The sequence below is a fragment of the Notolabrus celidotus genome, chromosome 22, assembly GCF_009762535.1.
Source record: "Notolabrus celidotus isolate fNotCel1 chromosome 22, fNotCel1.pri, whole genome shotgun sequence".
Classification (NCBI taxonomy): domain Eukaryota; kingdom Metazoa; phylum Chordata; class Actinopteri; order Labriformes; family Labridae; genus Notolabrus; species Notolabrus celidotus.
This window is the reverse complement of record NC_048293.1, coordinates 4,219,847-4,247,843: the sequence shown is the minus strand read 5'-3', so window position 1 is coordinate 4,247,843 and position 27,997 is coordinate 4,219,847. Positions and strand designations below refer to the sequence as shown.

At 40.3% G+C, this 27,997-nt stretch overlaps 1 protein-coding gene and 1 long non-coding RNA gene across 7 annotated transcripts in view; both read left to right on the top strand.

The window, feature by feature from the left end:
* The first annotated feature begins 130 nt into the window (after positions 1-130).
* tmem229b (transmembrane protein 229B) lies at positions 131-23,781 on the top strand. 3 transcript variants are annotated; one of them, XM_034674399.1, is made up of 3 exons: positions 131-352; positions 441-582; positions 21,036-23,781. In XM_034674399.1, exon 3 carries the CDS (start codon positions 21,079-21,081, stop codon positions 21,676-21,678), a length of 600 nt encoding a protein of 199 aa, XP_034530290.1. In that variant the 5' UTR covers positions 131-352; positions 441-582; positions 21,036-21,078; the 3' UTR covers positions 21,679-23,781. The 3 variants fall into 3 exon arrangements, with proteins under 3 accessions (XP_034530290.1, XP_034530289.1, XP_034530291.1); XM_034674398.1 differs by having other exon boundaries at positions 275-352; positions 438-582; XM_034674400.1 differs by lacking the exons at positions 131-352; positions 441-582 and adding an exon at positions 5,487-5,522.
* A 2,470-nt stretch (positions 23,782-26,251) lies between these two features.
* The window catches only part of LOC117805949, a 193,663-nt gene continuing 191,917 nt past the window's right edge, over positions 26,252-27,997 (top strand). For 3 of the 4 annotated variants that reach the window (XR_004629571.1, XR_004629570.1, XR_004629572.1), the window contains exons 1-2: positions 26,254-26,381; positions 26,500-26,610. This is a non-coding gene — a long non-coding RNA (uncharacterized LOC117805949). Of the gene's footprint in view, positions 26,382-26,499; positions 26,611-27,997 lie in introns of all 4 variants that reach the window. The other variant, XR_004629569.1, reaches the window with a different exon arrangement.

Below are 27,997 nucleotides of genomic sequence, written 5' to 3'. Positions count from 1 at the left end.
GCAGCTCTTTATCACTCTTTTTTAAGAACACATTATGTTTTGATTGCCATCAGGATCATTTTAACTAGTATAACAAAAAGTGTATCTAAATCTGTTGTGATTTGCACTTCCACCGTACCTTGAAGAAATTGTGACACCACATTAAATGTTACTCTTTTTATTTCTATACGTCCTTATATGTAATTATAGGGTTAAAATACAGTAGCATTGAGTCACGACTTCTGCACTGAAATGCTTAATATGTAGCTAAACCTGTTTTTCCAATCTTATAAATTCTCAACAACTGACTGGAGGACTTGAGCCAACGCTCGCTGGCCTGCGGTGAACAAAGGGTTAACCAAAGATGCAAGAGGTGCGTGAGTCTGACTGAGCATGTGCTGCTGCTGCTGCCGCCGCTGCTGCAGTGAAGTAAAATGTGTCAATTTCCAACCGGACAGCAGAGACACCGTGGAGGGAAAGCCGGGGACAGCAGACGAGCCACCGCAGACGGACAACGCGACACTCTGGAACGACCTGACCGGGTGATGTGCTTCATGCGCCGGCGTGTGTGCTAAGGGAGACACCGCAGAGCTCAATCTGAAGGTAGATTAAAAAGCTGCACTGAGGATGATTCATGTCCGACTGCTAGAGCCTTGGGGCTGTAGAAAGCGTGTGTGTTAAAGATAGTAACATATGTGTTCAGATCTGAGTGATGGTATTCATTATCTTCCGCATTGTGCCAACCCTTTGCTGGCATTGCGCTCGGTTATTTTTAATGAGGGTTTGCTTGTAAGTTGTGTGTCTGCAAGTGTGTTTTTTTTCGTATAGTGTCCCGTTTTAAATGCAACTTAAGAGCTGATCACTTTATTCAGACTCACACTGCACCCCTCTGTATTCGGGATATGCTGTGCGTTCAAGTTGTGCTGTTACACCTGTTCAAATAAAGGCAGGACATGCTTTGACAGCTCAGCAGAAAGACTGTAGCAGTAGTCCCTGCTTCATATGGTCTCTTTTAGGTTGCAGTAAGTGGTTTAAGAGAGAAAAGTGTTCCCAGAATGTCCATTTACTTCACATGTAGGGGCTTTATTCGTTCTATTTGTTGAGGAGAACTGCACCGCACTGCTCAGTGGGAAGGAGGCGTGATGCTGCAGCGGAGTCCCAGCAGCCGGGCCTGCGCACTGGCCCGTAGTTTCCAGGGACAGAATAAGATGACTTTGGCCATGCAGCGAAATTACAACTCATGGAGTTAATCTGGACAACCGATTGACTCCAGTCATGATTAAATGTCGTCACCATGATCCCATGCGCGAATGCTTTTGCAGGAGAATTGTACTTTTCCGTGACAATGGCTTGGATTTTCAAAAATCCTTGAATGATTTATTCCATATAAGGCCTGCAGGACAATATTATTTGGTGGGAGATAATCCCTGTTGCTGCCCAGGGTAGCCTATATACCCCCCACCTCTCAGCTTTACAGTGCCTGTATTGACATGTTGGGACTATTTATAACCCACACACAATCCTTTACAGTGAGGAATCCCCCCTGACAGAAACACTGCTTTATAAAGAATAACAACGCACATCAGCTGACTTAGAAGTCTTCACTTCTGCTGTATTAAGTACAAGCCTTCAATATGCTGTTATTTGGAGATTCCTATTATTACAGACCGTATTTGGTACGTTGAGAACTTGTAGGATGAAAGCACATAAAAGGTCATCTTTGAGGTAGATGGGGAGTTTTTACGAATCAAAATCGTCCATGTGAATGACGGTGAGAATCCCAAACCACACTCAAAAATTGGACATATCTCTATTTGTGTTTGAAGATTTCTAATTAACAACTACTGTCCTGAGGTAAGGGGTTTTATCACATACATCAATGCACTGTTTGAATGTGTGAGTCTTCAGATTAGTTGGACTTTTGGCCTGTTTCTGAAAGGAGCAACTCTCATTTACAGGCAGTGTTAATACATGTATTAGAAAGATTTTGTGTGTTTGTGTTTGAACAAGAATCTCTCTTCTTAAAGCTTCTTATTCTTTCAGCTTAAGTTGAAAGATTTGTTTTTTTAAAGATTTGTTTGAACACATATTACAGTATGCAAACACTGGAAACTACATTGGCATAAATATCCCTCCAGGCTATGCAGCAGTGACAGCCACAACCGGAATGACATATGAGGCAGCTTTGTTGTAACATCAGTCTTGCTACAGTTTAGGTATAAATATCAAATGTTACTTCTTGTTGGGCTTAACACATTTTTTGTTAACTATTTGGTGACAACCACTGACAGTATTTTAATAAGGACAGCTCCTCCCACTGTGAGATGTGAAGCCAAAATAGTTGCAGCACTGACGTCACACATCCCCTTCTGCTTACAGAAACACACGTTTCACTTGCCAATAACACGTCAAAGAACTCTCAGGTGGGTACAGTCCACAGCAGAACAGATACTTGTATTGATAGGAAGCAGACACTTATGACTTTTGAAAGTTGAATGACTCTTGTGTAAGTGTTCATTGTGTTTCCTCTTCTCATTCCTGCTCTACTTTTCTAATCTGGTACTGAATGCTGCACGGACCTACATTTGTCAACAGATCTGTCAATCATCTTTCAAAATCAAATAAGTAATTAAAACTAAACTTCTTTGGAAAATTGACTCTTGGACATAAATTAGCACCATTAGAACTAACTACAATGACAGAAGCCATGTTTGAGAAATAATTACTTGATGTGTTTTTTAATTATGCAGTTTGACCCATGTTCCATCTGTTAACAGGAGGGAGCCGAGGTTTGTGACCTGACCTATACAGCAAGTGGTCAGCAGGGGGGAGATCTAAATCATTTTGCTTCACATAGTTCTATTTTAATATCAGTCTATGGTCATGATGGTAGAGGAAGGTTTTAGGACATGTACTACAAAAGATCACAAGAGGGAGCTCTAAAAGTTATGGCTTCACTCAGGACAGCTGTCGTCCTGTCCATTGTTTTATACAGTCTTATATGTAGACACACTGTTGTGTAGCCTTCAGTGTCTTACCTTAAAGCAGGCTGTTAGATGGTTAAGTAAAAGAAATGCGCTTACAGGGGCGCCTGTCTGGCTTAGTGGTTAAAGCATGTGCCCCATGCACAGAGGCTACAGTCCTCACAGCATCGGTTGCTGGTACGACTTCAGGCTATGACCCTTTGCTGCATGTCCCTGCTCTCTTTTCCCCACATGTCTCCATCGCCCATCAGCTGTCCTATCTAATAAAAATGGCAAACATCACCCCCAAAAAATCCTTCAAAATGTGCTTACAGTGCAGATCAGAGTGTCTGAAAAATATATACTACATCACTTCACAAAAAATGATGCGCAATGATTTAACATGAAACGGGTGTGTAGTGCAAAGCATGCAGTTTTGGATGCAGCCATATTCATAGTTAATGGGAACATTTCCCAATCCAAAAAATGAAATGTTAATCCAGATTGTATTTGGCAGACTTGATGTTTGTATTGTAGCCATGTTACATCATACTCAGATAAAAAGATTAAAAACAAGTAAAAGAAAATGTGCACTTAAAATGAAAGACATGTTAGTTACACTTCTCATCAGGAGAGCAAGCAGGGTTTTAAAGATGGTAGAACAACTAGCAAAAAAACGTGTTTAGCTTATAAAAGCCAGGAATGCACAGAATACTGACAATAATATTTTTTTAACAGAGAAATATTTCTTTGTAGCACCTATTTTAGCCACAGTTCTTCAATAACTGTAATTTCTGTAACAAGACATGACAAATCTGGAGTGATGTATTCATATATTTGAATGTAGGAAACTATTAAGTCCATTATCAGTCAGGCTTCACATCAAACAAGTGAAATCTTTTCACCTTCTGTCTCAACAAAACACCCTCATTTGCATATTTGACTCCAAATTAACACAACTGTTTTACATGCTAAACATTTAACTCTGTTCACAGCAGGTGACTGTTCAGCTCAAACCGTCCTTTGTTTGTCAAAGATCTCTGTCCCTGAAACCTTTGCAGAGCAGCCAGCATCAATTATGCATCGTCAGCGATTGATTATAAAGCTTCTTTGTCTGATAACAGATTAACATGCGCATGCATCCCTCCATTAGAGGCATTACTCTCCTCTGCACCATGATGACCATGTCAGTAAATCTCCTGCTTTCTCTGTAGCTGCTCCAAGATTTGTAATCTATGGGGCATGACCCACATGCTATTGAGGACAGGGGGCTTAGCTCCCATGTCTTAGGGTCTTTCATTAAACTGCAAAGTGCTGTGATGACTGTGTGAGGGGACTGAATGAGGGGATGCTAGGGACACTTTCAGAAAGGGTTTTACTGTGTAAAAGTCATTTTTAGAAGTAATTCTGAGACAGAAACAGTGACCTACAGAGAGGAGCAGGTAGCTCAGAAGACCCCCACAACCCCAGCTCAGCAGTTTATCCATGTATTATTCAACAGAGTAGATAAAGGTCAGAGTAGATTGCAGCACACTGCCAATGGCAAGGCCCCATGAGGGACCCAACATTGTGTCTTCTTTTGTATCAATCTGATCCTACTGGTCAATAGATCAACTGGTCAGTCTATTGATTTAGGGGTTGTTTTACAATTTAACATAACGGTATTTCCTGATATTAAGAAGTCAGCTATGACATGATGAAGGATTTTCACATTCAGTTGACTAAATGATCAGACAGCGTCACCTCTTGCGATTCAGCACTAGAACTACTAGTTGGTATTATTAGCTGTGCTTAGAGCAGACTAGCGCAGGTTATTAGATACTCTGCATGTAATGCAAGTCTTCTTCTGGTGTACAATACGATAGCTTAAAGAGGGGATATTATGCTTTCTAGTGTTTCAAACATAGATATAAAGTAACAATGTTGGAAGTCCATTCTAAACGTGTGCAAAATTTCAAACCGCTAGGTATTTATGTGACGTAGTAATCTCTGAATTTGTGTATAGACTGCTCAAAACAGTCCGTTTTTTAAATACTGCAAGATCTTTATGAGACTTGCTGAAATGATGAGGTCATCCTTAACTGGTTCATCTGTGCTGCTAACACAACAGCATAGAAACAGATTGCCCATAGCTCCGCCCCCAAATTTTGTATCTACAAACAGAATCTGTGATTTAAGAATTCAGGACTTATAACTGGACAAAATCCTTTAAAATATAATTTGATGAGTTTATTACTGAACTGTTTCTGTATTTATATAAAGAGGAAAACATTATTTATTTTGTACGTAAAGGAAAATATTTGGTCAGCTGATACATACAATGATGCATCTGAAACATGACTTCTGGTGCGCCGCCTGTAAGCTAGTTCAGGCAGACAACTTGAGCTGCGCTCATTCATACTGACACGTCATCACCTCCCTATCAGCTGATCTCAACATCCTCTCATTTGGTGGTCTATTTAAGCTGCAAGTCTCCCTGTCTCTGCCTCTGCTTTGCCAGTGCTCCTGCTGTCCTGCTCAGTGCTGTGTGCACACCTTCGTACCCACCTCCTCCCCGGCATCCACCTGCGGGCTCTGAGGGTTAGTCCTATCTCATTACTCCTGATTTCTGCATTTAAATAATCTACGAGGAGTAATGAAGTTCAGAGCCCATACGCCAAACACAATACTGTATGCTGCAATAAACTTATCTTAAGTAAACGTGAATTGTCTGACTGAATCATGATAGATTTTTCACTTCTTATGGACCGTACTGGCTTGTTTTTTATTAGATGGATATTTGAATCCATACTGATGTATTGTTTTAAACCCAGCTATAGCAGTCCCTTGTGATACTTTCTTTGCAGATATTCCAAATAGCCGAAGTCTTTGGCATTGCAAAAGTATGTTATTTACAAACCGCTGACACATTCGCTTCTTTGTCTTCCTTTAATTAAAATGACCACCCAGAGGATCTCTGCTGGCTTAAGACATCGTGTAAGCACACACAGACAATACAGAACCTGTTGGGTGTCACCATACTATCGAGTGAACAGACCCTGTGCTGTACCATCAGTCTGTGATACGTCAAGGTGAAAATGTCAAAGAGGTTTTGTTCCACATGTGATACCCAACATCAGCAGAAAGTGACACTTAAGTCAAAGCCACTAGTCTGTCTCATCAGTACTGCGCAATAAATGATCCAAGAGTCACTACCGCTCCATGCACTGAGCTCAGTGAGCTGTGCAGAGGTAAAAAGAGGGACATGGTTTGAACTTCACCCTCGAGCCCTCTTTTTTTTTTATTCTTCACTCCCTCTATTTCTGTCACTTTTCATGCCAACAAACGAGTGCAACACTAAAAGCGACTTCAAGAGAGGTTTTCTGAAAGAGTGCCCCCTCCCCTCCCTAATGTCCTCTCTCTTTGATGGCTGCTTTCCCCTCTGCCTCCCAGAGCGGCCATTCAGAACAACTCTAAACACTTTTGACCCACTTCTAATCTAGTCTAGTTTCCTAGTTGTTACCAAACTTTTTCCCCTCCGTCTGATGAGCTCTGGTTTAATCACTTTTTTCTCTTGATACCTCACTGTAGCTTCTTTTCTGTCATTCTTATCAACAATACTAAAAACATTTTGTGATTTTGTGATAATATTTAAACATATATAGAAAGACTAATTGAATCATGGAAAAAAAAACAAGTTTTATTGTTCAAGAAAATGTTAAGCAGCGCATTGGAGCGATGGCTAAATGTGCTCATGGCAATAGGATGACCGGAGTGAAAGGAGAAAAAGGAGTGTTTCCATCGTCATCCCCTTTCAAATGGATTTGTGATATTAAAGCTCCTGTAAGGAGTTTTAAGCTTGGAATAAAACAGACTGAACTGTTCAGGGAGGCCTCTTTATGAGCTCCAAAAGATCAGTCATGACAAAGGTCGTTAATTTCTGCAGTGTAATTTTTTGCCTGTAACTGGTGTGAGGGGGGAGGTGTCAGACAAGACGATTCACAGCACAGTTAAGAACTTTTACACTGTGAATATTCAAAGTGAGAGATACATTTAAATTGTAAAAGAAAGCACAACCCTATTACTAACTTTTATTCAATCAGAAAACATGACTTACACATGTCCAGGGCAAAATCAGCAAATAGAAGAGAGGTATAATTTTGTCCACAGGGGGCGCCAAAATCAACAGAAACAGAAGCTTGAAACAGGAGCTTTAATAAATCATTGTTGAAATTAAATAGTGGTCAACCATGCATATATCAACGTAGAAAAATGCAACTTATTCAGAAAATGTGAAATTTAATTTGAATGTAACACGTTTTACAGACCCTAAAATGGCAACATTTTTTTTTTTTCATATTAGAAATTTAAAAAATGTTAATTGAAAATTTGAATATGTTATTAAAGTATTCATATTTTCTCATTATGTATGCATATGATAAAACAATTCTAATTTAAGTGTAATTATGACCTATAGCATCAAAGGTTACACAAAGAAACTCTTACAAAAAGAGTAGAAAAATCACATTTTATTTTTTCTACATCAAGCAGTCTTTTATAAATGAACCCTTCAGAGTGCAGCTTGTACCCTTCTGTTTACACAGCCCCCCTCCAGCTCTACTCTGCTTCTGTTGTTCAGTCTTTCACCTTGCGGACATAGAGAGGATAAAGAGGATGCCTACTGTAAAGTTATATGAGCCTCTGTTGGCTGTGCTGCGTCCAGGCTTTTAGTGTGAGCCCTCATGGCGTCTTTTCAGCTCTCTCAAAAGACATATTGTTTGTGATATTCAGATACTTCATGTTTCCTGAGGGAAGCTGTGGATGAGGGTCCTTGTCTAATTCTTTGATACCACTGTGTGAAATAAGACGCATGTTGATGATCTTATTAGGAAGCGAAGAGCCTTGGTTCTAGAGGCGTTACTAGGTGGCATCACAATACATTGTTCCCACTTATGTAGCCATGGTCATTCAATGAAAATTGAACTTTATTAAGCCTATTTCCATCTACAGTCATTGCCAAAAGTTTTGAGAATGACACAAATATTACATTTTCACAAAGTCTGCTGCTTCAGGGTTTGTAGGTGTTTTTGTCAGATGTTTCTGTGGTATAATGAAATAGAATTAGAAGCATTTCATAAGCATCAAAAGCTTTTATTGAGAATTACACAGAATTCATGCAATAAGTCAATATTTGCAGTGTTGACCCTTCTTTTTCAAGACCTCTGCAATTCTCCCTGGCATGCTGTCAATCAACTTCTGGACCAAATCCTGACTGATGGCAGTCCATTCTTGCATAATCAATGCTTGGAGTTTGTCAGAATTTGTGGGTTTTTGATTGTCCACCCGCCTCTTGAGGATTGACCACAATATCTCAATGGGATTAAGATCTGGGGAGCTTCCTGGCCAAGGGCCCAAAATCTTAATGTTTTGTTCCCCGAGCCATTTTGTTATGACTTTTGCTTTATGGCAAGGTGCTCCATCATGCTGCAAAAGGCATTCTTCATCACCAAACTGCCCTTGGATGGTTGGGAGAAGTTGCTCTCGGAGGACGTTCTGGTACCATTCTTTATTCATGGCTGTGTTTTTAGGCAAGATTGTGAGAGAGCCCACTCCCTTGACGGAAAAGCAACCCCACACATGAATGGTCTCAGGATGCTTCACTGTTGGCAAGAGACAGGACTGATGGTAGCGCTCACCTCGTCTTCTCCGAACAAGCCTTCCTCCAGATGCCCCAAACAATCGGAAAGGGGATTCATCAGAGAAAATGACTTTACCCCAGTCCTCAGCAGTCCAGTCCCTGTACCTTCTGCAGAATATCAGTCTGTCCCTGATGTTTTTACTGGAGAGAAGTGGCTTCTTTGCTGCCCTCCTTGACACCAGGCCTTCCTCCAAAAGTCTTCGCCTCACTGTGCGTGCAGATGCACTCACACCTGCCTGCTGCCATTCCTGAGCAAGCTCTGCACTGGTGGTGGCCCGATCCCGCAGCTGTAACACCTTCAGGAGATGGTCCTGGCACTTGCTGGACTTTCTTGGGCGCCCTGGAGCCTGTTTGGCAACAATTGAACCTCTCTCCTTGAAGTTCTTGATAATTGGATAGACGGTTGACTGAGGTGCAATCTTACTCGCTGCTATAAACTTCCCTGTTAGGCCCTTTTTGTGCAATGCAATGATGGCTGCACGTGTTTCCTTGCAGGTAACCATGGCTAACAGATGAGGAACAATGGTGTCATGCACCATCTTCCTTTTAAAGTGTCCAGTCACTCAATCATGACAGATTGATCGCCAGCCTTGTCCTCATCAACACCCACACCTGTGTTAATGTGTGTGACACCTGTGTGTCATTGAAATGATGTTAGCTGGTCCTTTTGTGGCAGGGCTGACATGCAGTGGAAATGTGTTTTTGGTGATAAAGTTCATTTTCAAGGCAAAGAGGGACTTTGCAATTAATTGCAGTTGAGCTGATCACTCCATTCTGGAGTATATGCAAATTGCCATTATAAAAACTGAAACAGCAGACTTTGTGAAAATTAATAGTTGTGTCATTCTCAAAACTTTTGGCCATGACTGTACATATCTTGTCTTCCCATATCAAGTTTTTGACATTGTGTTGGATCTCATACCTTTTGAACTAATCTGAGAGTGAACTTTTCACATGTGGAGATGATCTGGAGCTGTTACACATGACCTGTTTTTTTATTTGAACGAGCTGCTCTTGCGGGCGTACACCAGAGAGGGAGCTTTGTCATAACGGTGAAATCTGTATCACACTGGTCATGAATCAACTTCACAATGCACTGGTAAGAAGTGACTCCTCCCAATTCACCTCGTATTCTCTGTACAGACAGATTTGAGCTCCATCAGGGTGAGATTGCACAGCACAGCTCTGCGCAGTACATCGTGAAGATGCTGACAGCTCAGCTCCACAATGAGACGCAAAACAAGAGCAAACTGACAGGGCTGCAAAAAGTAATGGGGACATGTTTGTCCTTGAACATCATTAGCATAATATGTATTGTGAATTAGACCTTTACATTTTCTCTAACTTTGTCTTTGCAGCTTACCCAGAAGTAAAATGATACTTTAATCTTGAATATAGCAGCACACATTTGTGCCCATGTCCACCATGTGAGATAGATTTCAGAGGACAATAATGGTTGTGTAAACATGAGCCATTATCTTCATTTTGAAATGAACAGAGAGGATCCCCCTCTGTTAACATTTGAGCTTTTAGTCTTACCTAGAAGCATTGTTTATTCCAAGCATGTTTTATCCTTAAAGGGTAATACAGCTCAGTTTTGCCTTTGCTCCTGGCTGCAGAAGGAGACACGTGATGCAGCTTAGGGTTAGAGCCAGCTTGCTGTTTCAGGGCTAATTGACCTGTCGGTTTGATGGATCGGGATCCATTTTGTCTGTGCTGCCTCAGAAAGTTCTCCTGCTTCCCCAGCTCTTGCCCTGTCTGTCTTTCTTGTCTCTCGTTCACTTGATACACACCTCTCATCACTTTTTCAACCACTTCCTTTTGACGAACACTGAGAAGCACATTGATCAGGATCAATTAGTGCTTACTTTGGAGGCTTTTAATTCTGTCTTTCTACATGTTCAGCATCAGTTTTTAGGTCAGCATAGCTACTGTAATACATAATTTATCATTAAAATGATTATTAAAATATTTTTAAATATTTATTTTATCATATTTTGTTAAATACATACATCAACTTATTATATAAATTAAATAATGAAATTGAATTTTTCAATTATTAATGGTACAAACAAATTAAACTGAATTTCTCATATTGAAAAAAATTAAGATGCAGATATTAAGAGATTTTTTTTATTTTTGTTTTTCAGTCGTCCGTCTATCAAATGACTTATAAATAATCTCTTGATCCTGTCAGCTCTTTGGAGTCCCAGCTCAGGAATATAACATACAAAACAGAAATATTAGCCTCAGGACAGATGCGGCTGCAAGGGCATGTGTTTCTGCCAGCTGGTGATGATGAAGCCTTGCTCAGGTCACCTTGGTCACTGGCACTAAACTGCATTGGATAGTGCTCATTGGACACTGCTGGTTTCTATACACTAGACTGCAGCCTCCCAAAGTGACCTTCCAAAAGTCTGCATAGGCCGGGATCTGTGCCACAGGCCGAGCCACAGAGACACAGTACATGAACAGGGATTATGTCATGATGAGAGGTCAGCACGGGTTAGCTTTCTGATTTAATCACAGTGTCAGAGTTCACAGCTGTCAGCATGCTGTCAGCACAGGAAAAGCACTTCTTTGTTTTGTTTTTGTTTTTTGATTTAACCTTGCCGACTTCAGTATTGATGTTTTTGTCACGCTCATCTTTGTTTACCTGTTGTCAGAGGAGCATCTAATTGACAGACCTGTCTCTCTTGTGTTCAACCGGAACCCTACGTTCAAAGCTTGTTCATACACACCCTCTCTCCGCTCTCTCCCTTTGTGTTTCATTTGAAAGCACACTCTCAGTTGGTGCCTGTGTCCTCACACAAACCTCCAGCGCGCCGCGGTTAGACTTTCCTCCCTTGCAGTTCAGACGGCACCCTGCCTGCGCCTTGTCTCCCCGTGGTCACTGGGAGGGTTACAAAGCAGGCAGCTCTATTGCCTATGCCATTCTGATCGCCATCACACTGTGCTGTCCTGTAGCGGGGTTCAATAGAGTGTGGTGGTGGTGGAGTGGGTCGCCGCAGCAAGAGCTGGCAGGAACCTTGTCGATCGATACTTAGGGCCGATGAGGGGGCTGGTGGGGTGGTGGGCGCTATCCTCCAACAGCTGCAACAACAGCAGCAGAATCAAACAACACCCGGTGTGTGAACTGTGTCATGCTGAGGCTACAAGTCAATAAAGAAATGCTGGAATACACGCACAGAAAGGGTAAGCTGGGGCTTCCTGCAGGCTTTGGGTTTAAAGATGCTGACCGTGTAATCATAGCAACCCCTGTTTGAGTCCAGCCAGGGATTCATGCTTTATTCCACTATAGATCTCTCTCTCTTAATTTCCTGTCAAACACATTCTTAATAAAGGCAGAAGTAGTCAAATGAAGCTGCAAAAGGTTGAGAATAAATTAATCTGAAAAACCCAATGTCAACACTGAACTTTATTTTTTCTTTACAAAAATGTGATTTATTTACATCATATTGCTTGCACAAGAAATCCTGTTGTTTGCTCTAGCTTCCTAATATAGCTTAAATCCAAGTTGGAGGATAATCATTATATATTTTGTTTAGTAAAAAGACTACAACAAAGCTTTTTCAAAGCCATCACTGCTGTGGTAATGGAAAAGAAATCCAATCTTAACGAAAATGTAGTCAAATCAGCAATTTATAAAGAGCTGTAATTCAACTAAGTGGGTTTCCTTTGTTCATCTAAGAATAGCAGTTTACTAAACAGCTGAAGCGGCTGTTTTTAACACCCCACAGAGCTAACAGCTCAGACAAGGATTCAACTATTTTGTAAGAGCTAAAGCTATGACTTAATAAACTGATTCTTTGATTAATAGTAAACTTATCATTTAGTGATAATTAATTAATTAAATAATTAGTGGTAGTTGTAGCACCATTGACATAAACAAGAGGTTAGCAGTCAAGCTAGTCATGTAGCAACAATTGTGTCTATCAAAAAGCTAGCAGCTAGCTATGGTAATAAATCAGCTAGCATAGTTAGTAGTTAATAAAATACTGGTATGAATGAATAATAATCAAGGATGCACCGAAAATTCGGCCACCGAAATTTAAAAAGTGCATTATCGGTTTTCGGCCGAAAGACTTTTATCACTGAAACAACACGGCCAAAACAGAATGTTGTGATGACACAAGCAAAAACCGCGGCCAGTACACGCTTGTCTGGATAAGGGCCAACATATCTGCATCTGTTCTTCCCATAGACTGTATAAAATATGGACGTAGTATCCGTGACGTCACCCATCTGTTCCTGAGAGCTGTTTTGAAGCCAATCAATGTCGGCAGCCATATTGGAAATGTGGAACTCAACCAGGCAGTGTGTGACGTAAAGGGGCAGAGTTTTAGCCTCTTAGCCAATAGCTATGTGTTCCCATCCGGGAGTCAAGTCAGTCATGTCTTTATTTGGGCAAAAACTTGTAATCTTAATATCTTCTGAACCGTCATGTTAGAAAAAAAATCACCCCTGTACAGTGTGGGCTGATAGAGAAATTAGCTATACAGAGCCAAGCCGTTTTTTGAACCAGACTGTAAACATGTTTATTAATGCTGCAAAGATCGTCACTTTTGAATTGGTGTGTATGTGGTTTCCTGTGTTTCTGCAGCCAGCCTCATGTGGTTTCTCGATGAGTTGCAGTTTATAACACTTCTGCATGGGCTTCATAGTTTGAGACCGGAGTTTGAAGCTTGGTTCTTCCTTTAACTGCAGCACTAAAGCGTCTTCTAAGCAAAGAGGTTGAGATGGACCACAGAGTGAAAACAATGAAAAGTACACTCTTAGAGTCTGTCAGCACACGTTTCACTGAGATCTATTGGGATCCTCTGCACTTCATCACGACTGTATTTGATCCACGTTATGAAGATCATTACTTGGATGTGGGAATAAACTCAATAAAGCAGCGTGCACGAGAAATGATCCAGGCCACGATGGATCCGGAGAACCCACTTGGAGACGGAGAAGCGCACAGCGCAGGAAGGAGAACAGAGCGCAGAAAAAAGGACTCATCTCTCTGAACCAGATGAGGGGCATGCACCTTCATTGTCTGATATGTTCAATGAGATCCTTGATTTTATTGAGGTTAGCACACAGTCAGAGCCAGAAATGCAATGATAGGGGAGACCGGGGACAGTTGTAACATTTTTGACATTTCTGTCTATAACTTTGAGCTCTTTTAACCCAGTGTGTTCAGACTACTACACAAACTAGCTTCAAGTGTCTGCTAATAAGTGGCCTAGAACATGCCTGTGCAACACAAACAGAAAATGCATGGCTTAATGTCAAATCCAAGGAGTGAAATGTTACAACTGTCCCCAGTCTCCCTACTAATAATTGGCAGAATAATTTATTTCAGTGTTTCGGTTTTTGGCCTTGGTTTCCTCATTTTCGGTTTTCGGTTTCGGCCAAGAATTTTCATTTTGGTGCATTATAGTGTATAGAGTATCAGTGTTAGTATCAGCACCACTGACCCTGACCTACAGAGGAACTTTCACAACCAACTGGTAGCTATCCTAATAAGTATCACTAAAAGCACCAGCCAACAAATCTGAAGGTTAGAAGACACTCAGAAAACAAGTCAAAATGTAACTACATTTATTTAACCCTGCTAAACATGGGATCACAGAGTCTGTGGGTAAGCAATGTCAAATTCGTTTGCTGAGTGTGGCTAACAATAGCAGAGCTAGCATCACCAGCTTTCTGTCCTCCATACAGGTTAACATCCACATGCCCGTGCTGGTTACACATCACTCTGGTTAAGTGATAACATGCACATTTTACCAGGTAGAGCTTTTATGCAACTTTATTTACATTTTCTAGATCACAGTACTGCCAAACTGTACAGTGCTATAAGATGCAATCTGCCATCTGTGCTTGTTTACATGGTGTTAACATGGCGAGGGTGACAGGGCTTAATTGTTTAGCCGACTAAACGCACACATCCTTAATTAGCAGATTAATAATAACAATGGTTGTCTGTTGACTGTCTATAGGTGGAAGATGTAACGCTGAAGATGAAGTTATCATGGTGACAGTCACCAGAACTGAGCAGCCAAGCTCATCATGTAGCAACCACTGTCATATTCTATCACATATCTGACATGTCACCAGTAATTAACAGAATTTATGTGTTGCCAGCATACACATATGGAATTAATGCTGCCATAACTGAACATTTGAACAGATGGTCTAGTGATGTGAAGTGGATAAACACTGGATGAGTTGATTCTACAGTGTGTAATAAGCCGGATGCAGCTTAAAAGTCTAATGGTAGTGTATGTAGGATTCATCTAATAGAGTAAACAGAAATAAAACCCTGGGTATGTTATTTGTTCCTGTGTTCCCAGACCACTCTTCAAACCTCAGTCATTTTAGTAACAAAGAGGATCTTCTGTGGTTTTCCTTCCCCCATGTTCACTTAGTCAGAGAGTGAATGTGTTAAAAGTGAAATCACTCTTTTCATCTCTCCGTGCCAGAGTCTCAGAAACCTGTTTGTTCTGTTACAACACGCTCACTTTCTGTCTCGTGACATAAACAAATCTGCCTTTAGAGGGCAAACATCTGAAGAATTTCTGGTGGTGAAATCTGACCTGTTTTGTTTACATATGAAATGTACTGTTACAATCTGAAGAATAACAGACAAAAATATGCTTCACTTTGTCAATACCTGCAGTAAGAGACCATGAGTTTTATGAAGCTACTTTGGAGAGATCAAGCTGACCTAGCTTTACCTCTCTTGAAACAGCCATTCATCATTAGGCCAAATATTGATATTGCAATACACAATATCATCAGCCTGACTCATGCAATTCAATAACCGCCGGCTCCATTGTATTGATATTACAATTAAATAAATAGAACAGGTCTCTTAACACTTTTCCTCACCCTGTTTAACTCACCCTGTCACTACTTCATTACTCCTCATGGTGGCGCTAACAACACTTATCCTGTGCTTTACCTTCTATTTTTAAATCTAATATCATAATGCATCATATGACAGTCTTGCACTTATTCTGGTATTGTGATATCATTAGAGGCTGCATAATACGTAATTAAAACTAGCCGATTAATTTAAAGGTAAGAAAATGCTCAGAAAACAGTCAAAATTGAGCACATTGGTGTGACATGGCTTAACATGGGACCAAAGAGTGTCATGGTAAACATGCCAAAATGGTTTGCCGAGTGTGGCTAACCATAGCAGAGCTAGCACCACGGTCTACATACAACTAAATATCAATTATCTAGATCACAATTAGGGTTGCAAAGGGGTGGAACATTTCTGGTAAATTTTCTGTAAATTTCCATGGGAAGTTAAGCTGGGGAATTTTGGAAATATTTTAAATTGAAAACTTTCCATGGGAGTTATGGGAATTTATGGGAATTGACTGGGAATTGAGGGTAATTTAATGGAAAGATGTATTTGTAAGTAGAACTTTATCAAACAAAAACATGAATGTTGAGTTAAATATTACTCATCCCTTCCGACCCAACCCATTCAAAAATGAACAAAAATGCAATCCCAACAAAGTCCGATTCAAAATGTTAAATGAAAAGAACTGCTCTCCCTCAAGCCTAGCCTCTGCATTTTTGCTAAACCCATTCAGGCAATGGGCTCCTTCTGGGTCTCATCAACATCCTCCATGTCCACTTCCTCAACATCCACCCCTGACTCTTCCTCTTCAGTGTCACTGTCCAGCCTTGTCATTTGCTAACCTGTTGCGCACCTTTGTGTGCGTGTTACCGAAAAGACCAGTTGCGCTCTGAGGCGGCTGATGGTGGTGGGATCTTGAACTGTACTTGCATGAAATCTGGTTGTTTTAGTCAGTCCCAACTATATTTAAGTTCCCTATTAAGAGCCAACCTTCAATTTAGTAAATTCCCTTAAATTCCCATAAATTCCAGTTAATTCCCATGGAAAGTTTCCAACTTTGAAAATTCCCGGAATTTTGCAATCCTTATTGCAATACTGTCAAATGATGTGCTACAGCCTTAGCTAGTGCCAGGTTGCTGCTTACAGTTTAGACACAAGATTTGATAGGCAATTTGGGCCAACAACTTAAAAAAAACGTGTAATTCTTATGTCAGCTACCAATGGTGGCGACATTTTATCATTAAGGAGACTATACACCCCTAGATATTGTGTTTATCGTGGCCAATGTATCGGGTAATGTTTTGTATCATAAGCAATTCCCACTCCTTCCCACTTCTTAATGCTTGTGATGTAAAATCAAAACATACAGGAAGATGTTAAACTTAAGAAAGTGCTCATTGAGTTTTGGTTGATGTTGATTTTCACTAGCAGATGAGTCTCTACCACCACAGCTTATTTCTGAAATCTCCTCTCCTACCTTCCTACTGCATTCCATATGTGTCATCATTAGCAGCTTAGTGGGCATGTGAGTGCTGAACAAATGGTGTCCGTGCAGGCGATGGAGAAACAGAGCGGGGAGGGGGGGGGCTGTGAAAAAGAGAGGGAAAAGTTGTGATGATGTTGTGATGAGGAGGGCACACCAGGTAACTCATAGAGGGAGAGCTTTGATCTGTGACAGCTGTGCTTTGATAAAGATCAGAGGTTATTTATGTTGATTTGTTTACTTTGCAGAGATAGAAAATAAATATTAAACTTGTGTTTGTCTGTTAGATTTAAAGCTACTGTTGGTAGCTGTTAGCTTAGCTTAGCATAAAGACTGGAAATAAGTGAGAAACAGCTAGCCTGGTTCAGTCCAGACCATAGACTGTATAAATAATGCACCTAGTATCCGTGACGTCACCCATCTGTTTTGAAGCCAATCATTGGCTGGAACCATATTTGATATGCTGAAGTCAACCTAACTGCTGTCGTGGTAAAGAGGCGTGCTTTGAGCCTCCTAGCCAACAGCCACAGTGTTCCCGCCTGTCAACCAAGTCAGCTGTGCCTCTCATTATGAAAACTCGTAATCTTAACGTCACAATCACTTGACAGAAGCAATATGGCTACCACTGACTGACGATTGGTCTCAAAACAGCGCTTCAGAAACAGATGGGTGACGTCACGGATACTACGTCCATATTTTATACAGTCTGTGGTGCAGATGGAGAAATGAGCTATCCAGACTACACTTGTTTTTTGTACCAGGCTGTAAACATGTTTATTTCTGCTGTAAAGATCGGCTTGTTTGAATTGGTGTGTATGTGCTTTCCAGTACTCCTTAGCCAGCCTCTAGCGGACACTCAATGAACTGCAGTTTTGAACACTTCCACATTGGCTTCAATTCTCACGACCGGAGGTTGCCACTTGGTCCAGACACAAAAAAATCAAGGTACAAAGAACCGAACGGCTACAAAGTGCACTTTTTGTAGGGATTAAACAAAAATGAATGTACTTCCTGTGATTATTGAGCTTTAGAGGTGCTTCCCGCTGAAATTTCCAGCACAGTGATAGGACGACTCTGTCACTCCATCATGCATCTGTGGCGTTCATCTTGAAGGCTAGACGTCAGAGGTTGGCAATATCACGACTTGAACTGGCAATATGAAAAGGGCTATATTATTATTCAACTTAGCAAGAAGCAAATGAGCATTTCAGCCTAAAATCTGTTTCTGTTCCTTCAAAAATAATGTACAAGATTCTGATTATTCAGGCTAGTTATGCACCATAGTCTCTGTGAAAGTCCGCTTAGCATGGTTTACTGTAATCTTCAACGATCTGATCTAATAAAGTCATTTTACAGCATCAGGTTACAAAGATTAATGCTCTTTCCAAAACGGTTTGACTCTGAGCTGCTTGAATAGCTGAGAAGAGAGAGAGTGTTTCCCAGGAAGGCATTGAGAAAAAAAAGGTATAAAGGGTTTTGTGAGGTCAGTTGGTCCATTGCTGTGGCCCAGTTCCTCACATGAAACCCTTGTTCCTTGTTTGGAAGAAATGTGCTAATCCCCATGGGCCCTCTCTGGGCCCCAGCCAGCATTTGAAGACAAAAAGAGCCCCCAAAAAATCAGCTTTTGTTCTTCAAACAAGCTTTTGTACTCCTAACCTCTCCCTCACTGCGCCTGTATTTTATGATGCTTTGTATAATGGTTGTTATTATGACACAGTTTCCTCTGGAGGTATTGTATAGTAGAAGATACACACTCAGTGGTCTCCTTGACTGTGTGGTCTTTGAACTCCTCGGTATGATGCCGTTTGCCTTGAGTGTTTTTTATTAGCCATGCTGTGTGATAAATCGAGTAGAGGAAGGATCCAACCCTGCGTGGGCCTCCTGACACCTGATACTGAAGCCTGTGTGTGTGTGCGTCAAGCTGCGGGATTTGGAAAAAGAGCACATGATGTAGGCAGTCAGATGATAAAGCTATACCTTACGTAAGAAAACCCCCTCAGTCAGTCAGTAAATAGCACCGACTGAGGGAAGGCCTCAGAGTTTAAGAGCTCTGTAGCCCCGCTGGCTCTAGTTTCATCCTTCTGATGTCAGCTGAGTGTTTCATTGCCCTGTCCTTAATTGAACTTTGGCTTAGCGCGCTCTGCAATTAAAGCTCTAATCCTTAAGATTGTAGCTCTGGTTTGATTAGGAAATACCCAGGCTTACTGTGGGTGGCACCAAGTGAGAGTTAATACTAACACCAATACTAACACTGGCTGAGCTGCTTTGTTGGAAGAAAAGCAATAAAGTGGAACTGAGAAATCAAAAATAAAAAGTGTTAGGGTTTCAAGATTTAGAATAAAAGTCATTGTGTGAATTTTGAAAGATTGGTGAGACTGAATTGGTGATCCCTTTTCCCTAACCCCCAAACAATCCTTTAAAGTCATGACGATGAGACATTATGATCGTCTTAAATGTGGTAAATCAGATCTGTAGGCCGGGGCGTTTCTGCAGTGCTGCAGTACTTTGATATAACAGGTTTCTTCCACAGATTTCATCTTTTAAAAAAATGCTGCTTCTGCAAAATCTACTGCCCACTTGAACTTGCCCACATTGCATTTTTTCTTACTTTGGTTAATTGTGAACTTCTAATAAGTACATATGAGTCATTGTGAAAGTTTTTTGTGTGTGTTTTTGTTTGTTGCTTTAAACGTGAAGAGACCACTTTTTGACATGTGAGAAAGTTCAAGACTGTTGTTGTGAAAATTTGATTTTTTTTTGTCTTTCTTGAGATAGGTTTGTTTTGGGGACTGGGGTGGAAAGAGTACTAAAATATTCTACTTTACTTACATTTTTTACATGTTTGGCCTCACTTTTTAACAATGGAAAGGGGTGGCGTGACATTCATGTTTATATACAGTGAATGGTTGAGAGCAGAGCCAAACATTCAGCTCTTTCCCCCTGATTTCTCCAGTATTTCAGACTTGTTGTTGATGTTTTGGTCCAGCAGATCTTACAGTATGCAGAGGCCGTTGTCGGATTAGCTCTTGTTGCATCTTAAAAAATAAATGTATGAAGACATAAGATCAGATAAGGAAAGGGAAGATAAGATAACACTTGATTGATCTCTAGAGAGGAAATTCAGTTGATTCAGCAACACAGATAAGATAAGCCGGTGAGTAAACGCAATAAAGAATTAGAAGATAAGATAAATTAAATCAAATATAATAAGAGGTATAAACAAGGGTGTAAAAGAACAGCAGAGGAGAGTTCAGGGAAAGTTATAAAGTAATTAAAATTCTCAAAATGACACAGAGCTGGAAGCCTCAGGTTTATTAATCATACCTTTTTGCACTGTAAAAAGAACTTCAATAATCTGTTATGAACTGAGCAACCAAAAATGTCATACTGCACTGCACAAGTTGTCTTTTACACAACAGGAAGACACGTGGTGACTTACTGGTGTGCAGAGCCACACACACACACACACACACACACACACACACACACACACACACACACACACACACACACACACACACACACACACACTCACGCTTGTCACTAAACAGCTCACCATGCCTTTTTCTTTTTTTTTTTTTTACATCCAACACTCCTTTTTATACAAAACAATGGATGCACTTTGATTGACAATCATAGTTAGAACACACAGCCTCTTCACACTAAATATCACCATGTGCTTTAAATAACAGTTGTAGGCTTTAACGGGACACAGCAGCAGATACAGTATGTTGGGTTTGAATACAGCTCTGAAATGTTAAAAAGAGGGTAAAAAAAATTAGATCAAATCATGATGGATAACGTGCTGCATCATTTCCTGTAAACCTTTTAGCTGAAATGTCTGACTCTGTTGCTACATCACACTGGAGTTAATCACAGAATGTGAACAGGCTCAGCAGCTATTACAACGGAAGGAGTGATTATTGGCTGCCCAAAGGAGGGGTCCACTTAGGGAACATTTTAAGCAGTACATCTATCAATGAAGTTTGAGTTGATGTCATGTGTAATGTACTCTGTTGCCTGTGTGTACCTTTCTCACATCTCATTCTTCCTCTCCTGTCTCCACAGAGCTGCGTCTGATTTGGAAACGGGTAATCAGCCAAAAAGCAAGATGGTGACCTTGGAAACCCCGGAGTCCCCTGTCCCTCTGACGGCACTGTCCCGCTGGTACCTCTACGCCATCCACGGCTACTTCTGCGAGGTCATGTTCACAGCCGCCTGGGAGTTCGTCGTCAACTGCAACTGGAAATTCCCCGGCGTGACCAGCGTGTGGGCGCTCTTCATCTACGGCACCTGCATCCTCATCGTGGAGCAGATGTACCTGCAGCTGCGAGACCGCTGCCCCGTGCTAGTGCGCTGCATCATCTACACCTTATGGACGTACCTCTGGGAGTTTGGCACCGGATTTCTGCTGCGCCAGTTCAACGCCTGCCCCTGGGACTACTCCGAGTTCCGCTACAACTTCATGGGACTGATCACGGCTGAGTATGCGGTGCCCTGGTTCTGCGCCTCTTTCATCGTGGAGCGCCTGGTCATTCGCAGAACGCTGCGACTGCGCTTCCACGAGGGGTCTGAGGACGGCTGGTCAAAGCATCTGTTAGATGCTGGGGGTGGAGTAGGAGGAGCGATAGGACCTGGTGCCGGTGAGAGGAGGAGAGAGAGGAGCAGGGGTATGGGGAGTGATGCTAACGGCTACCTTAAAGTAGAATGAGTGTTGAAGCAGAAGAATGACACACTCAGAAGCAGTCCAATCGCCCTACTACACCTCCTCCACCTTCCTAAGCCACTTTTCATAAACTTCCTCCCAGTCACTGTTTTGGGGGGAGGACAAACAGACAGCTGTGTGGACTGGGCTCACATGCAGAGGTGTGAAGAGTATGAAAAAAGCGAGAAAACAAAATCTGAGTGGGTCTTAAAAACACCCAAATCACTCTGTGTGCGCTCTACGGTCAACAGAGGCACCACAACTCCATGCTGCTGTGTTTGCTGCATCCCATAATTCCCCCACCCATTCCCACCCATGTGCCGCTGACCTTGACGAGATCAGTTTCTTGAATGACCGGGATTACACTCTCAATTTCTTTTCTCCCATCGACTGCAAAAAACTCGGGATTTAAAAAAAAAAAAAAACAAGTTGCAGAGATTAGCGTTATCACCCTGCAGAGGAACAAACAGTAATAATTCTGTTTTTCAAGGGCACCTCAGTCTGTGTGAAAGCAGAATGTTAGCTGCAAAGAAGACAAAATAAAAGTAGCTGCAGCTGTTGTTTTTAAAATGTACATAATGTCCTTTAGTATTATTCAAAAGTACTGTAGTAATGTAGCTGCAAGAAGCTCTTACAGAACATACCGTCCACCCAGAGGCAGGGCTCCATGTGTCTGCTTACACCATGAAGAATGTTTTTCTGCCGTTAGTGAATACCCACAATGCCTGGTATAGAAATAAAGCATGAGAAAGTTGTCTTCCTATATAGTATACGTTTCTACGGAGCTCATTCAGCCGCCACACTGTATGTCTTGTGAGTCAGCCTGCTGCTTGTGTGTGAAGGACGACAGTGATCCACGGACAGTACTCCTTCTTGACAGCATGTTGAAGTGTCAACGAGCGAGACACTGAACCTCAAACTGCTCCTGGTGAGCAGGTCACAGCCTTGCATGGCAGCTTCTCCGCCATCAATATCTGAATGGGTTTGTGTGTGTGTATGTGTGTGTGCACAAGTGTAGGCGCCAAATAGATGTAGTCCATTTACAATAATAGCAGGGCTGCTTTCTGTTCATGGCAGTGATTGTGAGTCATGAGCAGCAGCATAAAGCATCAAACCTCAGTAATTTCCTTTTTTATAGTTTCCCAATAATCTTTCATGACTCACTCTGTGTGTGTGTGCATGTCCATTAGTGTGTGCTTAAAATGTTGTCACTCATCTGCTGGGGTCACGAAAGCCTAATTTCTTCATTCACTTCAAATTTATTTTAATATCTGTCCACTTTTGCTCTTTGTGTGTGGAACTTATTTTCCACGTGGCTTCTTCCACACGATCAAAATATGTTTTTGTCACTATAATGAAATACTACTGAATTTCTCCTTACACTGTAACTGACTAAAGTCGTCATTTTTCACAAGAAATCTGGAGTTTCTACTTGAAAACACAAGAAACAGTGTCACAGGTTTTATCCACCAGAGCATTTATTCAAGCTATTGTCTGTTTTTTTTCCTCAATTTTATCCTGTTTGATTTAATGCAGGTAATTTTAATAGAAGAAGGTTACAATTGAGGAAACCCTCTTGTTGTGATATGTCAGTCATAATTGTTTCGGTGAATATTCCTTTGCTTCAGAAATGCTAAAAATGCTTCACAATCCCCATGTTTACTTAAAGTATAAACTGATATAACATACTAAAACCAAAAAAAATATATAGCACTTAAGATAGTATTTCAAACTACTTGTCTTAAATGGTCTTATGTTCAAACATGGGGCACTCAGGCAGGTGAAAATGTAAAGAACACTGTTTATTTCCTCAAATGTTGTCCATGTGGATCATGTGACTTCTTCTACTAAACAGAAAGTGACTGTACACACTCCTCTTTCATGCAAAAATGAGGTGGCAGTTTATGTTAATGGACTGAAAGAGCCGCTGGATGTGGTGCTACTGGGTCATGCATTAAAACAAGAAAGACACTACCCTTTATACTGATGTGAAGCTACCAGGGGCCCGACGGTAAAGATGGAAGTATGAGGAGTATTGCTCCTGAGGACTATAAAAACATGGACTTTAACATTTTAACTGCGAATAGAAAAACTGCAAAAAAATAAAATATAGAGATCAAAAAACAAGTTTCAACAACAGTGCATAACAGGAAGCAATTTATGAGACATAATGCTGCCACCCAGTGGACAGATAAAAAACTGCATAAACAAAAGCATGAAGAATAAAGATAGGTAGCATTCTTTCTCTGGATAAAAAAGGTAATCATTTTATATTTTTGCATTTTTGGTATGTACATGTTTTCTGCCATTCGTGGATCAACAGGCTTAAAAGCAATATAGGCTTCTGACCCAGCAATGATAATCCAGCTCAAGGCTGTACACCTTTTCTGTTCAAAAAAATCTACTGAACTACATTATGGAACTGGTATGCAGCTTTCGTCTTTACCCAATTCTGCTGCTTAGATGAGACAAATTACAAGATAATGCAAAAGTGTATTTGTTCTCTGCAATATGTGAAAGGAGGAGTATTAGGCGAGTGTGTATAGTGTGTTTTACAGAGACACCTTCTCTGTATATGTATGTGCATGTAAAGTATGTTAAAACTGAACTGATTCTCTGGTTTTTACCTTGAAGCTGCATGTCCTGAAATTTTCAATCTCTTCTCCCAACTGATTTTATCTGAGTGATCATTAGCCCCATGTACTGTAATAGTTGTTTTTTGTTTTTCTAATAAAATGTACAGGTTTTTAGTGAAATAACTGTACTGTATACCACTAACTTTGATTATGTTCCATGTATGATTTATCAGACTTTGGGATTAAATGTGTTTATTTGATCATAACACGTGTGTTTTGGAAAACATTTCATTTCTTCCTGCTGAAAAGTCACAGTTATAATTAACATTTTGTGACACAAACGTATCTGTTTGTTTCATATTTTTTTGGTTTTCTCTTGAAAAGGTTGTTATCCTAATAGCAACCACCATAATGTTTGCAAGCTAACATGCTGAGTTAAATACTAGATTCTGATTGTTTAATACTCCATAAAAAACAACAATAACTATAGGGCTGTTATGTTTGCAAGCTAACATGCTGATGTTTCAAGCTAGCATGCTGAATAAATACTAGATGCTGATTGGTTAATACGCCATAGCAACGGTCTACTGTTCCTCCATTACTTACATTTGCTGTGAGGAAGACACTGTTGTTTGGGATGATCACCGATTGGTTGAGTAACTAAATCATCAACCTGCTGAAAGATTGGAGGTCAGGTTCACAATGAGAAAAGTGGAGAAAAAGCAGAAGTCAATGGCTGCAGGCCAGAGCCGCATAGGCCAACTTGGTGCCCTATGCAAGATTTAAACTAGTGCCTATTGTATAGTAACCAACTCCACCAACAATCACACCACATATACACTTAAAGAAAACAGACATACAGCTTTATGTTTTACACGCTTCCTTTATTTAAAATAAAAATGAACTCTAAAAGAACATTAATAAAAAGGTATCAAAACTGATATTTAGCAGGAAAAAATAATACTATTTCAAAATACATAATGAAAAAGTAGTAGAATCTATTCAGTCATTATATAACACAATAATTTTCAAAGTACAGACACTTTCAACAAAGCAACACTAATGTATTAAGTGATGACTGAAAAGCCAGAAGCAAAATGCTTTTATCTTTTCTTGTCTTGATTATTGTAATGCACTTTTAACAGGTATCAGTCAGAGCTCCCTCCGCAGACTCCAACTAGTTCAAGATGCAGCCGCTCAGATTTTAACAGGCACATCAAAATATCAACACATCACTCCTGTCCACACATTGGCTGCCAGTTTTTTTTCTTGTTGATTTTAAGATTTTAATGATTGCTCTTAAAATTTGAAATGGACAGGCCCCAAACTATTTAAGGGAACTTTTAACCCCCTATGTGCCCTCAGGTCTGTGGCTGCATCTCTGCTGGTTGTGCCAAGATCCTGCCTTAAAACAAAAGGTGACCGGGCTTTTTCAATCAGAGCTCCAAGTTTGTGGAACTCCCTGCCACTGACAAGTAGACAGTCCACAACTTTAACTGCTTTTAAATCCTAACTAAAAACATTTTTATATAAGAAGGCATTTCTCCACCTCTAATTCTTGAATTTGCTCTGCATCAAGATGCCTTGTTTTGCATCTGTCTCTTTTCTTCCCTCTGTTTGCACTGTTTTTTGTGCTTAGTAATTCTCTGCTTTTTTTGCTGTGAAGCACTTTGTAACCTTGTTGAGAAAAGTGCTATATAAATAAAGTTTGTATTATTATTATTATTATTATTATTATTATTATTATTATTATTACTAATAATATTATTTAAGACTAGCCTACATTTTCTGTGTAATCAAGCAAACAGCTTCCAAAGTGTAAAGAACCCCCCCCCCCCCCAAAAAAAACAGGTAAATCATGAACACTTAAAGACTTCAAAAACTGCTTTGCAAGCCATTAGTTTTAAAACCAAAAGTGAATCACAATCTTTTCAATGTATCCTGGCATCAGTCTGCAATTTAACCCCAAATTATATCAGACAAAACAATATTATTTTCCTAATACCTTCAAATATTCTTCCTCACTCATTTAGGGTGCAAGCGGCGGGGCGCCCCTATCATTTGCCGATACCGCCTATGGCAAGGGCCGGCCCTGCTGCAGGCAGAAGTTGAGAAAGGTGAAGGAGAAAAAAGGTGAGGAAGTTGCTTAGTCACTGACATTTCAATTATATGTATGAGTCCTTTAACACGGCAGTATCCCATATCACGTCATGTTAAGTGAGTATTAAATGCGTCATCTTCGAATTTGTAGATTTGTGAAGAAGGAAATTAAAGATGGCGGACCCCTGAAGGTGCATCAATGAAGCTGGATGAAAGTGCATGACACTATGTTGATATTCTGAAACATATCGTCAGAACAGAGGTAAGTCTAAAATATATATAAAATAACTTACTGACGACATGTTTGAGACAATATATCGCCGTACTTTGAGCTAGCTTAAACTTTCAGCATGTCAAGATAAACTTCTGTTCACTAAAAGCTAGACTTGGGCATCACTTGAGAAAGTTATCATAACCTCTCGTATACTTAATGATTCCACGATTGGTGCGAATTAGTAAAAGCTTTATGAGTCCAATTTGGACGAAAGCAAATGCTAATAAGACCCAATAGTCAATACAAACAGAAGCCACGGCTAACAGCTGTTAGCATCTCTGCATAAACGTGGTGCGTTCAGGTACATGTGTACATGTGTACAACAGTGGTCGTTGGCTTTGAATGCTAATTTAAAAAAATAAGGAGAGTTTAATATGTCACCTGCGCCAGCTGACAAGTTAAATAATCTCCATGTTGAAATTAATATATTTTAGTACAATTCATCCTAATGTGTTCACATATGTGCAAGTTTTAGTCCCAGCACAGCACTATTAAATAGTAATGAGACGAGGCATACCACTTGTGTTGATATAGAGTTCAACAGCACTGGAACTCATAAATAAATACATTTATTACTTGACTTCAGGTGTGCTGAATATTATCCATTACAGGAAACGCTTCTTGTATATCCATCAAGCTAGTACCTGGAAATTACTCATCACAACACAACAGTTGTCAACAGACTGTACATAAACAAGTATGTTATGCAAAGTGGACGGTCGGCCTGCAGGAACATGTTCTGTGCTTGGCAACAGTCCAGTTCAAGTTGAGATCCAAACTAGTTGCGCCAGTGGAGCCTAATGATTGGTTTAATAGACACAATTATAATCTATAGTTGTTTATGTTTACATATAACCCCTCGTAAAACTGTTGTATGAAAGCATAATTACACTCCAGGTTGTGCTGTTGTACTGCGTTCTTGAGCACCTGGTCTGTGTGCCTAGGACCAAATCACAGCTATGCTAATATAAAAGCACTTCCTCTTGGATTGTATTGCTTAAAGCAAGGGTGTCCAAACTTTTTTCAAAGAGGGCCACATATGATGTTGTCAGAATATCTCAGGGCCAGAGGCTCCTACTGAGACTAAGGAATCCTGAAAGTTATATATGAAATGTCTATTTAATAACAATTATTTAATTTTTTTTCTCAATAAAACAGTAACTAGGAAGTCCTCAGTTCTCCACAAGCCATGTAAACATTAGCAAACGTTATCTTCTTCTAGCAGGCAACATTTTAAGAACAAAAAAAATATTTTCCTGAGTTCTGAACATTTTTTATGCACCAAATTTTGCCTTTTCTGAACAATTTCATAATTTTGATCTTGTCTTGTGTCCTCTTTTGTGTGTTCTGAACTTATAGTGTTCCTCAAGAACAT